Consider the following 17,070-nt stretch of genomic DNA (forward strand, 5'->3'; position numbering starts at 1 on the left):
GTTTGGCCTCTGGGACAGAAGCCAGAACCAACTATAGAAATTTTACAGCCCTCTGTTTCACACATGTGTTCACACTCCCTCGCCCAATATACACACTTTCTCTACGATTTTTCTTACAACAAGAATAGGGCTTTAAAGTCCCTGTCACACTAGTTACTTTTCCTCTCTATAGCACATCGTGTTTGCTCTTCTTTTGTTTTTAAAGACAGGGTCACACTATATAGCCCACCCTAGCCTCAAACTTGTAATCCTACTGCCTCATTCTTTTGAGTGTTAGGGAGCTGTCCTCTATCAGGGCTTCCATGCTAAAGATTTCTGTATCTCTACAGCCAGGTCCTAGTGCTTCCCTTCTCCTGGTGATCTAGGGATGGATCCACACTTGAGTCTTCACCATGAGAGCCACGTGGACTCCATGCTCGAATCTTCACCATGAGAGCCACGTAGACTCCATGCTCGAGTTCACCATGAGAGCCATACTACCACAGCTTCTTTCTGGACATGGCTTAAAGAGGGGCTAAGGGCAGAGTTTCTTTTGCTATGGGATTGGGCTCTATGAGTTGGACCCTTCAACTGATGTGACTCTCTGAGGAGTTGAAGTACATTTGACCTCTGGACTCAGCTCTGACAAAAGAATTTGGAGACTCACATTCTTTTTCAGAAGTGGACCACGTCTTTACTACATGCCACAATGGGCCACTTGCTTAAGCATCTCCTGGGGAAACTGGGGGCAAATCTGCCTGAAATACTGGGGTAGTATTTGGAGGGAAACTAGTGTATGGTCTTCACTAGAGCTCTCACAGCAGGCGATTCCTGCACCCAGTGATGGGATGGAGTGTCAAAGTGAGATGCCAGGGCTGGTGAATTTGGCTAATTGCTCTTAAGGATACTCCAGGGAATCCTGATGCTAATACTATTTACCAGATGCTGGAAACAGCTTTTGGATAACCACTAGGTGGCAGCTGTGCTGCACTGTCTCCAGGGCGCAGAAAGCACACAATGTCCATTTATTGCAAAGTAGTCTCAGTCTGTTCTGAGAGATCTCCCCCCTCGTGGCTTTTCTTGGAGGCCAACAGCATTCCCGTACTTCTGGGAACTGCTTCAGCTCTTCCTTCGACGACTACAATGGAAACTGGTGGGATACAACCCACATGGTCAGTAACGTGATCCAGCCACATAAGTGCTGGGTGTGGGCAGGTTTAACAGCCTGGTTAGGAATGTGTGTATGTTGGGGTACATCCACTTCTAGGGGCCAATGACATTTGTACCTCACCTCTGAACTTTTACCAACAATGAACCTAAGGCGTTCATCCTTCTTTCTTGTTATGGAAGATCATGTCTTCCAAATGCCCTGCTTTGGATCTGGTAGCCTTGCAGAAGAAACACAGTTCCAAACCTACTCCTGTGCTCACAATTTTCTCTACCATTTCACTCTGCATGTTGAATGGAAGTGGTGGCTCTCTCCGTGTTTAAGCCAACAACCAGGAAGAGGTAATATAGTTTTCTAAGAAGTCGGAAAATCTGCTGTAGTTAGGGAAAGAAGATGAACAGGAAGGAGAAATGAATTGTTTTCTGACATCATGGTTCTGCGTGGATTCTGTGCATGGGAGGTCACTGGTGGCTGCTGGCCCAGCATATGGTGCTAGTCCACACCTGGTGACCAACCTTTCTCTTTCACAGTTTTCTTGGAGGGATGAAGACAGGAGAAGAAAAGTTTTCTGAGATTATTCCTCAAAGGATTTATGCCCTATCACAAAAGGTGAGCACTACACTTCTTCGGGAGTCTACATTATGTATTTGGGAGAGGTTTTAGCAGCACAGATTAGAGAAAATATTTATTGACTAATAATTTTCCCACTGTGCTCTTTTATTTATTTTTTGCATAGTGTCCTAAAATATTTGAGCTTGAGCAGATTTTAATCGTTCATTTTTCTATCATTTCCAAGCAGAGGAAACCAGGAAAAATTAAAATGTGGGATTCCTTTGTTTTCTCATAGCAAGATTAATACACTAGTTTCAGGAAAGACATAGACAACAAGAGTATTCGGGCATCTTTGTTAATGCCCAGGATTTTAATCTGGTCCTGAGTTGTGTGTGTGTGTAGCTATTTCTTCTGATTTTGGTAGTAAAATCCTTTTATAGACTTAGGGTGTACTGGGAGAATTGTAGATAAAAGTACATTTTATTGCTATGTAGAGAACTCTAGGAATCAAAGCTAATGCCTTGTACTTGCTTGTAAAGACATTTTGGAAGGCATCGCAGGGACTTGGGAGTAGGAGAATGGAGTCAAAGGAGTAGGGTGGTATCCAATGGATTTTCCACTTTTGCTCCTTTGCTTAACCCTACCTTTTGTGCAGTCTCCACTGAACTGGTGGTTTGGTGGTTTGGAGCCTTGCTGCTTGTCTTTGTCCTTTTAGGAAGAGGCTCTGAATGTAGCTTAGTGGCTGGTCTGCATTGAATACAGTACTTGGTAGGGTAGGTGTGATTCAAGGAGAGTTAGAGGCATGGAGCTTGGAGAGAAGGCCTGATCTTGGTCAGCTCATGTGAGACTGAAAAGAAGAGGTATTAATTTGATTGTAGAGAGTATAGAAAACCTTGTTCAGACCAAAGCAGGACATTCAGCCTTCAGTTCTCTTTGGAGCATAGTATTACTGATGGTGCTGTGTATGTAAGTGTTACAGCTCTGAAGAGAAAGGTATCCTGGTCATTGGAAGCCAGGAGATACCTACAGCTCTGTTCTGGTGAGGAATGGTTTCCCTGCAGGAATGGAGCATTTCTACTCCTCTTCAAGAGAGTCTTTACTTCAATGCTCCACTCTACTAAGGGGGTTTCATGCAGAAATATAGAAGTTCTGCTCCTGCCCCAGCAAAAGTTGTTACTTTTCCACCCAGTTCCACTCCTGCAAAAGAAGGTCATTACCCAAACCTCGTTTAAAACATTTATTGGGAAGGAGGAATCCAGGAGAGCAGCTGCCTCTGCCAGGGTGGAAAAAGGCAGCCCATAACCAAATAGGGAATAGGTACAAGGCTTATATAGGGCTTCTTAGGGGCAGAGTTTTTCCAGGGTGAAGATTTTCAGGGTGGGAATTTGTTGGATTTCAATCTCTGAGCTTGAACAAGCTCAGAGATTGGCTGGATTTCATGCTCAGGGATTGGTTGGTTTTCATACTGAGTTGGTCAGGGGCAATGGGAGTTTCTTTCACTCTGATTTCAGGGCCAAAGTATGCTTCTGTGGCTCTGATTTCAGGGTCAGGGTGTGTTTCTTTGACTCTGGTTTTAGTGTCGGGGTGTATTTCTTTGGCTGGTTCTTTTACCATATTGGGGTATAGTCCCAAGGAAACGAGTGAGTAGCAGTAAGGGCAGTGAGGTCCAGTCTTAGCTGGTGTGGGAGGAATGTAAGCACTGAGAATAGGTTGTGGGCAAGGCCTAGTAAGCAGACCCAGATTGGCTCTTAGAAGAAATCTGCCTTAAGGCAAATAATTTCTGCTTATAGAACTGACCTCTACCCCAGACTGCTGAACACAGACTTCTTAGCCATTCTCCTTGGTTTTATCTATTTGTTTGTAAGAATCCTTGGGTGAAAACTGGGAAAGTGGCCTTCACATGCCAGCCCATCACAATCTCCTTGACAGTAGGGTGGGAAGGACTCTTCTCAGCAGCTCGGTGCTTATTCTCCAGAGCAGCGGTAGCAGGGTGCGGCTCTTCCCCATTTATGTCTGACACTAGTACTGACGGAGGAGACACTGGTGCCTGGCCTCCAGACCTGCCACTCTTTGTTCTTGAACGATGGAGAACTTCTTCATTTCTGGGGCTACACAGTTGCCTTATGCCTAGAGGTTTTGTCTTCAATCTCTCTTTGTTTGATGGGTCGAAGTTACCAGGCTGTAGCTGGGATGGGAGCAGAACTTCACCTGAAACAAGAGACCAAGCTATTCTGTATTTCTTTCTGGGCCCAACGTCTCTTGGATCCAGAAGTGGAACTGAAGATCTCTTTAGGGGAAATCATTAGCTGAAGGATCAAAGCCTTGGGTTGGACGCTAATATCTCTTGCCAACTTGGTGTTTGCATGGAGATGGCTCTTAACCGCTGCCCGCTATGATGCTGAATCAGCATAGGCCCAGAGTCTTATGTCTGGGCCTTTGTCTATCCTTCCAAAATAAGCCTTTTAGGAGCTGTCTGCACCAGATGTTCGCTCTGTTGGGTTGCCAGGAGGGTAAATTCTTTTTGTGACCCCACTTAATCCTAGTCCTCAAATCCCAAGTGTCTGATCCAATGATGCTACGAGTTTCTGTGTAGATAAGAAAAGAAAATGCCTTAGTGAAAAGCTTATTCATGGCTGGCTATACCTCAGGAGGAAAATTGGGGTATCCTAACTGCCAAATAGTTGGATAGATTGGGAGCCAGTCATTGAATTATTCTCTTCTGCAGTCAGTTGCTTTCAGTTAGGGATTCTGAAGCACTGGTGAGCAGTGATCACCTTGGGATCATTGACTAGGAAATTCAACCAAAACACTACGAAGTCATCTGGCAGCCCTGGCCTTGGCTGTCTACTGTTATCAATTTAACTACATGGTAACTAGGATTATTGTGCCTGTTGTTCTTTTGGGTCTTGAAAATGTATCCCACCAATCCCATCTCTCATGGGCATTAGACTTCCTGGATCTGTTTTAGGAAGTAGAGCAAGCTCACTCTCCACCCACATTCACACCATTCAGGTTCTTTTTCCTTGCTTTCCCCAATCTTATCTAACAACATACTTCCTGAGGAACACAGGTGAGTTTGGGAGCAGGCCAGAGCACATACAGATGAAATTCATCAAACTGACACTGCGCATCCAGCAGGGGCATCAGTGTTCATGAGGAAGATTGGTCTGTAATTTTCTTTCTTTGTTGAATATTTATGTGGTTTGCGTATCAGGGTGACTGTGGCCTCATAAAAAGACTTTGGCAATGCTTCTTCTGTTTCTAATTTGTGGAACAATTTGAGTGTTGATATTAGCTCTTCTTTGAAAGTGTGGTAGAATTCTTGGCTGGAACCATGTGGGGGCTGGGAGACTTTTAATGATGGCTTCTATTTCCTTGGGGTCGTTACTCTATTTAAGTTGTTCTTCTGATATTGGTAAAGGAGCCAGAGGTGTGGGATGGAATATGAAGCCCAGGGGAGAGATACTATATTTAAAATATTTTTATTGAGTTATTTCCCTCCTTTTCTGCCAAGTGTGCTGAGTTCTATTTCCAACTGTTCTCTGTTGACCAGTCCTCTTTGTGCTAACAGGCTGCATGGGCTTTCAACAGTACTTAACGACTTGTCCAGAGATCTTAGAGTTTAGATGCTATATGAAACACCTATCCGATTTCCCAAGAGTCAATGGGTCAGATTTTATACAGCAGGATCGCATACTTTGTGTTTTATTGATGCTCTTGTGTTTTCTCCAGCTAGCAGCTTAGAGTCACAATGCAAACAAAGCTAAGCTTTCAGGAGGCAATCCCGGTATACTGAAGACTTCTCGATAGGACCGTTTTCCCTCTTGCCCCTGCTGTGTTCACCTCAGTGTCTAATGACTACGGGTGTGACATGTCACTTACCTTTCCTCTGACAAGCAGGGCCAATGGTAAATCTAAGTCTCAAGCTTTCATATTGTTCTGCTAATTCATATAATTCTGCTAATGTGGAGCTAAGTGACCTCTGCACCTTAGACCAAGAGAACAGTGAGTGCAGTGCCCACGGCATAGCACAGTATGAACCAGGTTGGCCACTGCAGGCACCACAGCTCCACAGACATGAGTGTGAGGACCTGCCAGCGCACAGAGAATATCCTGTCCTATTTGTGATTGGGGAGTACTAAGATGTCCCGAGCATGAGATGAGTGCCCCAGCTCTCCTATCAGGTTAACCGGCTCCTTGGTGCCTGGCTCATAAAGGGGGAAAAAAGCATACTTTTCATGGTGCGGCTCACAGGACACAGGTGAGAAGCATTTTGATCAGAGCATCTTCGGCATGGTAGAGCATCCAGACAATAAGAACGTAGGCCTTGCCAGTCTGCCTCTCCTTTTTATTTGTCACTGTTAGCTTAGTTTTCAAAGTTTCTGGCTAAAGACAGCGTTGAAAGTCTGACGATTTCCTGTATCTCTAATTTTTCAAAACCCCATTCATGAGAAAAGTATCTGTTTGTTTGCAGGCAGCAAACACATGAAGATCTGTTAAGTATCATTCTCCTGCCTTCGTCAAAAGCATACTTTTAATCACATTTAATCACTAACTTCCTAACAGAAGTCAAAGGCAATAAAATATTTTTTTTGTCAAAAATACTGTTTTGTTTGACATATTATGTGAACTTTAAAATGTATATATTAGGTCAAACTCTCAAAACAGAAGTGCCTTTCCCACCTCATGAAGGTCACAGAGTATGCACACAGGCTACCCTGAGGGCAAACCCGTGCACCAGCCTTCCCTCTCGCTCCTTCCATTCCAGAGGACCAACCACGCTTGGGGCTGTGTGGCTTAAAGAGAAAAATGGAAGCTATCATTAAAAAAGTGCTACAAGATGTGTCTATGCGGAGAACTGGAGTGAGTCCTTAAGGCAAGTGGTGTGTGACCGTCTGTAGGCTGTCCCGGGCAGTACCGCCGAATCCTGTACGCGTGGCTCCATCTGGGAAAGTACTTAACTTGCACTTTTCTTCGGGTTTGGTTTTTTGGGGGCGCTTCTAGCTTTGACGTTCTTCTTAGGACTGGCAGCTTTGGGAATGGGCGGCTTTCCCTTCGGCTTGGGAGGGTTACTGCGACTGGTGCGGCTGGCTGTTCGTTTCTTGTCCTGCGCTGTCCTCTGCTGTTCACGGAGCCTCTCTTCCCACTGCTGGGAGGCAATTTGTAGATGTAACTATCAAATACACGTCACCCTTTTATGCAGCTTAACTGATACAAGCACGGGCCCAGGAGGTTTTGCATTAGCGCGGTTACACTGTAATATTGCGGTCTTTACTGTGCATTACCCTAGGTGGGGCACTTAGGCTTCCATGACTGGAAAGAGCTCCGAATGCAAAGAAGTCTAAATACTCAACTCACTTCTTTAAAACTCACACAGGTCTTCTCGGCATCATTGTCACAACCAGTAAACAAGTACGTAGATAATATTTGCAGAGGTCCATAGCCACTGAAAGTCCTTGCCAGAATTCAAAGTCCTCCGTTTCTACAGCTCATGCCCCTACCTGTGTGCTTCCAATGGCCAGCCTCAGAATATAGACTCTCTGTACAACAAAGCATTCTAAAATAGTGCTGCTGTCATGAAGAAGCAGAAATTTATGTAGCCTTCTGGCAAAGCCGGTTATTTACTGCATTGTAGGAATTACTATATCCAAAAGAAAACGAAATTAGTGATTCCCCCTCCTGGATCTTCCAAGCCCCCATGTGCACAATGCTGACCATGCACAGCACGGTGCTCTCTATACAGATGCTATAACTTTTGTTGTATATATGCCCCGATGGTAAAGTTTAACTAATATGTTAGGCACAGTAAAAGATAATGATATCATGAATAAAATTATTGCAGCCATTTACTATAATAAAAGTGGTCTCTCTCAAAATGTATTATTTTGTATTGTGTTGTTTTGTATTTTTGAACTGTGATTGCCTGCAGGAAGACAAACAAACAAACAAACAAACAAACAAACAAACAAACAAACCAAAACATGAGACACAGAGAGGCAGATAAAGGAGAGCTATAGTAACTCACCTAAATGCCCAGACCACTGGGGAATTCATCATCTTATGGATAATTAAGTTTCCCTGAGAGTAAAAGTTGTGGCAGGTATGTGTGCATGCATGTACATACGTACATATGTATGTATGTATTATTTTGGTGTATATGTACACACATGTGTGAAGCACAGAGGCCAGAGGTTCAATTTCTTTCTCCATTGATTTTTCAATTATATTTTTGTCTTGGAAACTGGAAATGCTGAATTTTTATTCTGTTTACTTTAGTAACTAAGTTGTAATACAATAAAAAAAAGAAAAGTGCAGCCAGTGCACTTTTAGTGCTTGCCTTTAATCTCAGCACTCAGGAGGCAGAAACAGGCAGATCTCTGTGATTCTGAGGCCAGCCTGGTCTACAAGAGCTAGTTCCAGGACAAGCTCCAAAGCTACAGAGAAATCCTGCCTTAGGAAAAAAAAAAAGGAAAATACCTAATTGAACCTGGAAATAACCGGTGCCTTATATTGGTGCCTTATATTAGAGCACACTGCATCAACAGTGAAGTTGGATAATAGTTGCTGATAACAATTCTGAGTAAATTAGGTGTGATTCTCGACTGCAGATTCAAGACAGGTGCTTTTGCCATTACTGGCTCTTGGGGAGAAGACATTGTAGAAAAATACCCGGTCTATAGAATTTTCTTACAGTCGTTTCTACCCATGCCCACCATGTTCTTAATTATACTTACTATGGACCTTCTGCTAAGTTGATCTCTCCATTTTTCAACTAAACAATTTTCAAGAAGCATCATCCTGGGGAAAAAAGTAAATTTCTTGGCAATTAAATTTATTTTATAAAAGTAAAACACTTACCAAGGTATAAAATCATACTTGTTTTCATATAACTCTTATCCCCATAACCTGTATGTCTACTATTAATAATTTATGATTTTCCTTGTTCCTGTATGTTTTTGTGGTCACACTGCATATGTAAACCATTCTTTACATTTCTTTTCATTGTTATAGTTGTTTCCTGGGATGATTAGAAAACATAAAATAAACTATAATTTATATATAGTACAACTATGGATACCTACTTAGCTGTTCTCTGCTTCCATTTGTTTATATCCCATCACTCACTCTTACTGTGTTGAATATCCTTGCACAGAATACTGTGCACTGGCTCACTGCTTCCATTAGACGGGTTCTGAAATTAGAATGCTGGGCCAAACGGGCCTTTTATTATGTTTTTAGAGGTGGTACAATTGTTAAGAGAACCAACTTCTCTTGCAGAGGATCTGAGATCAGTCCCCAGCACAACACAGAGGCCAACAATCAGCCGCTGACTCCAGTTCCAAAGAATGCAACACCCTATTCTGCTCCCCCATGGGAATGGTACACACATGATGCACGGACATGCATGTGGCAGAACAGCCAGACACACAAAGTAAAAATAAAAAGGGTTTTCAATAGAGTACCAATTATTTAAAATGTGGCCTCTTTTTCATCTAATTCACTAACATTAAAATACTAATTAAAAGTAGAATCTTCTGCTTATTTGAACTTGGGAAATACAAAGGTAAATTTTAATGTTTATTTACTGTTTGTACTTATGGAAATTTTCTTCATAGATTTATGCGCACATTTATGCGGTGTGTTCTTAACACTTTAACTGGTCATTTTAGGGAATAATATCTCCATTTTCATCATATCCATTACAGAGGCATGCCCTTTTCTACTTGGGTTTGTGACTATTGTACACAACATTTCGTCCAGTCACAATGTGCACTGACATTTTCCCATGCAATTCCTTGCATTGGTTTTGTGCTTATCTTGCATTTTATTTGCCGTATTCCTAATCAACCAATTTTGTCCTTTTTGACCACGGGTTTTAAAATGTTCACCGATTTAATGCATTTTAAACGTGCTTCTTAATACAGTGAAAAACAGACTATTTTTCTAAATAAATAAATTTTTAACTAATGCATTTATATGCTACTGTTTTATAACATTTCCATCATAAAATATTCTTTTATTTGTTATAATTGTTTTCAGGAATATTTCCATTAGCTGGGTCTGTTTCTCACAGGCCATAACTCCTGCCATTTGGAACTGAGACTGATGGAGGAAGGTTGTAAGTCTGAGGTCTGCCTGGGCTATAGAATGATCTCAAGGTCAGCCTATATGACAGTGTCTTAAAATATAAAGCAAACTGGGGGTTGAAGGCTTAACTATGTAATAGAGAACTTGGCTCACTGAGCACTCAAGGCCCTAGGTACACTCCTCAGCAATGAAGATAAATAAAATAAAGAATTTCCTTTGCTTTATCTGTATGTCTGTCCTTAAACTACATGGTTTCAAAAAGAGTAGCTTTATGCCAGCTCTGTATCTCTTCACAAGGTAGATCTCTAATTACTTTTAAAATCTTCTTTACAAAAATCCCAGTCATCTGAAAATAGTTGCACTGGATGAGTCTACAGTCCGCTCATGTGCTCAGAAAGAACTGAATGACTAATAACACAGCATGTCCTCAACTGAACCCTGCTGTGCTAAACTTAATGAAGAGTCGAAGCACTGGCCACTGCTTGAGAGTGTAAGGAGAAGAATGGTTTGAAAGCTGAGAGCGTGCAGCCCTACGGCAGGGGAATCAACAACTGATGGAATACACAACTGTGCACTGAAATTATGGCATTTTCAAAAGATGCATTTGCTTTTCAACTTTAGAGGAATGGACTCCTAGGCTTTATCAAAAAGCAACATATAAGCATGAATGCCAGAGAGTGAAAAGTGGGGCGGGGCTTGTTATATAAAAAGGTGTGCTTTTCCTAAATAAAATTACTGTAAGTTATGGGTCTGTCATGGGACAAGAACTGAAAAGTTCACCTCTGTATTCTAGGAAGTGTACCGATGTATGAAAAAACAAATATGGAAAGAACTGAGCAGATGAGCACTCCCCAGTAGAGATGTGTGTGTGTGTGTGTGTGTGTGTGTTCAACTAGGCTTTGCTTTGTAATGACTGGATTTGACAACATTATATATTTTCAGATTCAGAAATAATCTTAAAGTTTCTACGTGTGCACGTGTGTGTGCAAAGTTCTACGAAAGGGACTTGAAGTTGTATAGCAGGAAACACGTAGAACTTTTTAGGCTAGCATAACTGCGAGGTAGCCTCTAAGCACTGGACAGAACGTGAAAATTCAGACCTTTTCATGCTCTTGCTGAGAATAATTTACTTGTTGATGTATTTTAAATCACCTAATGATTTAATTAATTAATAATTGATTCTGAAATAATAGGCTTTTAAAGGTAAGGTTCTATTTAAATATTTTTCTAGATTTCTCTCATTCTATTACCTGGACATTTAGAATATTCAAGATATTGAATAAAATTATGTTCAGGAAACACAGCATCCCAAAAGAGACATCGACTAAAATGTTCTTTAGATGACAACAGGCGTTGTTTTGTGCTGGGCGGGATTCGCGCTCCACGCACAGCTCCCCTGCCCCCGGGAACCTACCGTGAGCGCCACTCGTAGCACATGATGAGGACGTCTTGATGGGGCAGGATGTGTGGACACTGGCAGGAGGAATTCGTGATGAGGGGGACTTGGGTTCGAGGTATGGGTGAGGACGACTTGAAGATCTCTTTCACATCCACCACGGTGGTTACTTCGTTGCAACCACTCCTCTGGATGGCTTTTATTTTGGCATGAATAACTGCAATTTAAAACTCAAGTAACTGTTGTTATCGAAGTCTTTGGGGGAAGCAGACAGTGCTTTAGGGCCGAATCCAGAGCCTCTCTTAAAGCGCTGACTCCTGTCATTATGGTCATGTCCGAGCAGCCCCGGTGCAGGCAGAAAGCCCACGCTGCTACATGCAAAGCATCCTGTTTTGCCAGCCTTCTCTTGAAATTCATGAATCACATCACAAAATGAAAGAAAGGGGAAATCAGAAGGCCAGCATTAGCCTGGACTCACAGGTTTACCAAAACTTGCATGTAAATATTTTTATCTGTTTCTACTTTCCCTCTTATGAGTTGGAGGATGACCATATGACCTGATCTGGAAGGCAGGATAAACCTTGTGTTCCTTCAGTCACTCATCTTATATCTGACTTTCTTTTTACAGAAAAAACATTAATCATAACTTCCAGGTCCCCACAGAATGCTGGCTTTTCTCTAACCACCAAAAAAATCCTCCTACCGTCCAGGTTGAACTCATGTCTGAATATTTAGACAGCCTGTGACCTAACATGAACAGTGTCCAACTGTAAGGCGTCTCTGAAAGCTGCCGCTCTCCGTTCATCAATGTCACGAACTGACGGTGAAGGCCCAGGGCGAGTGGACATGAGATTGTTATTACAGGTGGACATTCAGGTCATCACCTTGGTCGAGTTTTAAGTTTCAGATTCGTTGGATCCTTGCTACTTAGTATTCTAGCGGAGTCGCTGATCAGCCCAACACAAGTCTGTTTTGAATTCCACCCTAGGAAGCTGGCCTAAGGAGGATCCAAATGTGTATCAACTGAGCAGTTCATCGCCAAGGGGGAACTAAAATTTGGCACCCCAGAGATAATGGTAGCAGAGGTTAGATAGCTCTGGGTAGACCCAGACAAAGAACAAAGCAGACGAGATTAAGACAACATCTTCATGGAACACATTTCAAGAAGAAAAAAAGCCAACCTACTCAAAAAAAAAAAAAAAAAAAAGAAAAAAGAAAAAAAAAGAAATTTTCTGTTGCTGAGTTGTCCATTTTTTTTTTTTGACTCTCAAATCGGACAGCTGAACTGCAGGTTATTTTTCCGAGTTCTGTACCTCCCTACTTTCTTACATGGTAAATAATCGAAAGCTTCTTACTGAGACACAATTTCCTTTAAAATATGAAAACCAAGCTGACAAAGAAACTACTTTACCTGTTATTTCTTTGTTCTTGTTATTTTAGGAGAAATAATTTAAGAATTGCAACAAAAGATTAAATAACCCAAGGACACACTCGATTTGTTTTTATTTTTTCTTCTTTTCGTGTGTGTGTGTGTGTGTGTGTGTCACATGTAGGTGGGTGCATGTACGTGCTGGTGCAAACAATTGAATTGCCTCAGATCTCAAGTACATATCTTAAAAGAACACAACTAAATGTAATTGCAAGTGATGAGAGGAGAATTAAAAATACTTAAAACTTTGAAAATACCATCATTGATTTGTTTTTCCTTTGGAGGAAGTACTACATGGTTTGTTCAAGTAAAAGAGAGGAGTGTTAAGTGTCTGCAGCTATTGATGAGGAAAAAGCCACACAGTTAGCTCTTCGTCCTCTGACCTTCAGATAATCAAATCCTGCTGGACACCCTCATCCTTCCTATAGTGACACAACTGAGAAAGAGAAGAGTGACCCCCCTCCCTGCCACTTTCTGCACAGCAGAAACGGTCACTGAGACCATTTTTATGTGAGTGATTTATTTTGTTTTTGTTTTTTCCTTTGATGTACCCAGAAGAGCAAGAAGCTTTATAGTTGTTGTTGAAAGTTCCAGAAACCATATAATTAACAACCACAACAGCAAGAAAACCCATCGTTTCTCTTTCCTTGACTAGTACATTGATTCAGCCTGATGTGATTCCAGTGCCTTGGTGTGTGTGCCAAGTCCCCAGAGCAAACGGCGTTATCAGAAGACTTACCATAGCTGTAGTTTTTGCTCAGGTATGTTGCCAAAGTCGGCTTCACCTTTTTGCACTTGCACCGGTCTAAAAGAGACATAAAATACATGGGAAGTGGGGAAGAAACATCACTCAGGGAAGAAAGCAGGGGGTGCCTGAGGTGGGGACTCACCAGGGCTCAGACGTTTACAGTCAGCATCAAAAGGCCTCTCCTGCATCATCATGTCTGGTGTGATGTCTATCCACTTCACATCTGAAACACAAACAGGGCCGCGGGGTGTAGTCAACGACTGTGTCCCCTAATCCAGATTGCATAAGGGATCCTCAGAAGCTACAAGCCAACACAAATGCCCAACACAATGTTACCACTGTAAAAAAATAATGTGATTGTCACCTACTTTGCTCATGACACTCAGGCTTAAGATTCTGTGAGTCAAGAATCTGCTGACTCAAGCAGAACTTGATGTGAATGAACATCCATGACACCGACCTGTGTCAATCTCACCCACCCCAGCCATCCCAATAGTGTTGCTCCAAGTTGACAAGTTGGCGGTTCTCCTAGCAGAACAACCAGTCTATTCCCGCGTTGCCACCTCTAACTGCCATGCAGAAACAATCCGAAGTTGCATTGCCCAAACTAAACATAACTCCCAGGCATTTATGAGATTTAAGCAGTTGTCTAATTTAAATTTTTTTCCTCATATTCTCAGTAAGACAGGAGTTTAAAACAAGGCTCATAAACCACGCCACGCCAGCCCCCTTGATTCACATTCTGGACCGGGTCTCTTTTAATAGCTCCGATCTGACTTAGGAGAAGCCTCCATAAAATAATGCAACACGGTTCTCAGGTTTCATTCAAGACGTGAATTCCGAGTGCTCCTTCCAACAAAACCAGTAAAACAGCAGGGGTGGGGAGAGCAGGAAGTGACACAGTGGTCGGATTTGTCAATGCCGCAGTGCTGGGCTCAGTGACCACAACATAGAAGCAGAGTGGAGTTTATCCAATTTACAGGGCGACTACGTTTACAAACTTTGCTCCTCGCGGGGATTGAGAACGACTATTGCTCTTTGAGAAAAAAAACTTCCACCCAGCACTAAATGAGTGTGTTAACCACCACATAGTGGGACTGATTCAAGCCTTAGGTAAGGTGAAGGATAGGGGTTTAACACCCTGACAATTGTTTCTGCATCTCCCTTAAATAAAAACGCCTAAATGGTTTACCCCCAAGCAGTCTTATTCCCTGTGTCCTTCAAGGAGCTCGGGCACATCTCCCTGCCTTGAGGAATCTCTGCAAAGTAATCTTCCCTACCTTCCACCGTCCTCAAGGCTCAGCGAACAGTGACGGTACAGGAACTGGTCAGCTGTACGTGAGGCCGCCTAGTTCTCACTTGATTGCGTCGACCCCTGGACTCTCTCGGCCCCCGGGGGTACCTCCTCTTGCCTTACCTTCTGGAAGGTCCGTGACTATAGCCTCGGGAGAGATGCACACTCCGCGGTCATAGACGGGTAGCTCGTCGCAGGCCAGGCTCTCCGGCCAGCTGTGGTTGTACATCTTCATGAGAGGCTCACAGTCGTCGCGTGCGCGCTGGCACACAGACTTGCAGGGCTTAATGGGGTCGTGCAGGAACTCCAGGGTACAGATGGGTGCGTACATGGCGCAGAGGAAGAAGCGCAGCACAGAGCTGCAGTTCACATCCACCAGCTCCTCGTACTGCTCGATGGCCAGGATGGCGTTCTCCTGCGTGCTGTGGTGCAGGTGGTTGGGCATCCGGGTGATGTTCCAGGGCATGTGCCGGCACATGGGGATGCGCACAGCCTCGCAGGGGGCGCCCCGTACGCCCAGCGCCAGGCGCAGCCACAGGCACAAAGCCACCAGGATGGAGAGGAGCATGGCACTGTCCTCCCGCGCTGCTGCTGGCAGGAAGGGCCCTTCTCTTCCAGTCCCCCTGCTCTCCCTCTTTACCTAGGAGCAGCGGGTGAGCTTTCCTGCAGGTCCCCACTGATGGATAGTTCTGGGGTTTGGCCGCCAATAGCCCCTGGGCGCAGAGAGCACCAGTAGCGCCAGCGTTCAACCTCCGGAGCACCGACCCGCGCCGGAAGCTCCAGTCTCGGACCCCGCAGCTCGGAGCGCAGCCGGACACGGCCATTGCGGGACCCTATTTATCCAGACTCGTCCCCTGACGTGGGCTCAGCTGCCTTGGCAGCTGTGAGCGCAGAGTCGGCTCCCAACTTCGCTGCTCCACCCCCTGCCTCTCGTGCAGAAGCGGTGACATCATCTCTGCCACTGGGCAGCCATTCCCCCAAAGTCCCTCCCTTTTTAGAGTGGCTAGTCCCTTTTTCTTCAGATCAAGAAAATGAACATCTTGTATTCAGTCATTTGTGACACTCGGTACAAGACGCTGCAGGAAAGACTTTAAAGAGAGGGTTTTTTTTTTTTTCTCTCTTTAAAGTAAAGGCTCAGTCGGCCTTAAAGTTTCCCTAAGTATAGAACTGGAGCCACGTGACCCTGCTATCGCCCTTTAATTTAGAAACTTTTGCTTTTCCTTTCCGATAGGGGGCGAGAGTGGTGGGAGCAGTGTGGACCCTAGAAAGCCCAGCTAAGTAGGTGTTGGAACCAGCACCAAGGGACAGTTTATATAAGCCTCCCCGAGCCCGCCCCCGTTGTGTGGGGTTTCTTGTTGCTGTTGTTGCTACTGAAGTTCTTCTGTGGCCTCTGGACTTAGTTCTGGCTCAAGTTTTACCAGCCATTTGGTTTGTGCGTGCTCCAGGATCTCAGAACTGCCCAGGGATGCAAGAGCATCCTTGGGGTGGAGAAGTTTCTCTGCTTGCTTGCTTCCTCTAAATACTAATTCCTGAGCCCAACAGGAGTGGAAGCCAGGAGAAAACAGAGCCAACCTGAGACACCACATTTTCCCAATCCAACAGTCTGGTCTTTTATAAACTATAGACTATTTTCCTTGAGTAAGAATCCACTAGCTTTGGAAAGCAAGTGTTCGGGTTGGGTTTACTTTCTCTCTTATTTGCATGAGAAAGGCAGCAAAGTCAACACTGGTCTCACTATTCCCAGAAAAGAGGTGTTACTTATGCAAGCTTCTATCAAATGTCTGCCAGTCAGACAGCGAGGCTTCTGGTGTAAATTTGCTATCCCCACGAACAAGAAGAAAACATGGTTCCTGGATCTTAATCCAGGTTTAAGGACTTTTTTTTCCCCTCTTCAAAGCTGAGACTTGAGTTAGCTTAGCCGTAAATCTGGCTGAGGATTAAAACAGCTGGGCAAAATGGAACAAAACAAAACAACCACTTTTGTCCTCTTCATTGGGTAAGGTGTGGGGATAAGTACTTTCAAGCCATTAATTCACCTTAGCGTTCTGACACTGTTTGGATGCTGCCGCAGCATTCCTTCAGGCCAATCGAAATAGGTATTCTGGTTTCCTCCAGAATGGGTCTCTAGTTCCAGAGATGCCAAACCATGCCAGGAAAATATCAAGCAGAGGGGGTGGCCCAAACAACATCTCAAGACTTTTCCAGTGGTGAAATCTCACATTTAAACCCTTCACTGAGCTACCAAGTTTTCATGTTAACTTCCTAACGGGAGCAAGAGACTCAGGACTTCCCACCACTTTCCTCTGAGCTGTCAGGGGATGGCACCCTTGGGGAGGGCTCACTCTTAGGCAGCCAATTCGAACTTGTTGCATATTTAACTATGCAGGCAGCTCACCACCTCACCTCAAGGTTTCAT

At 43.8% G+C, this 17,070-nt stretch overlaps 1 protein-coding gene across 1 annotated transcript; it reads right to left on the reverse strand.

The window, feature by feature from the left end:
• Nucleotides 1-6,033: 6,033 nt before the first annotated feature.
• Sfrp4 (secreted frizzled related protein 4) lies at nucleotides 6,034-15,227 on the reverse strand. Its single transcript, XM_050142544.1, has 6 exons — nucleotides 14,778-15,227; nucleotides 13,503-13,583; nucleotides 13,352-13,417; nucleotides 11,202-11,400; nucleotides 8,434-8,497; nucleotides 6,034-6,848 (listed from the first exon to the last, which is right to left on the reverse strand). The coding sequence occupies exons 1-6, from the start codon at nucleotides 15,220-15,222 to the stop codon at nucleotides 6,657-6,659; spliced, it is 1,047 nt and encodes a 348-aa protein (XP_049998501.1). The 5' UTR covers nucleotides 15,223-15,227; the 3' UTR covers nucleotides 6,034-6,656.
• Between the last annotated feature and the right edge of the window lie 1,843 nt (nucleotides 15,228-17,070).

Source organism: Alexandromys fortis, unplaced genomic scaffold, assembly GCF_014885135.2.
Source record: "Alexandromys fortis isolate MF-2015 unplaced genomic scaffold, M_Fortis_MF-2015_v1.1 scaffold_5, whole genome shotgun sequence".
Classification (NCBI taxonomy): domain Eukaryota; kingdom Metazoa; phylum Chordata; class Mammalia; order Rodentia; family Cricetidae; genus Alexandromys; species Alexandromys fortis.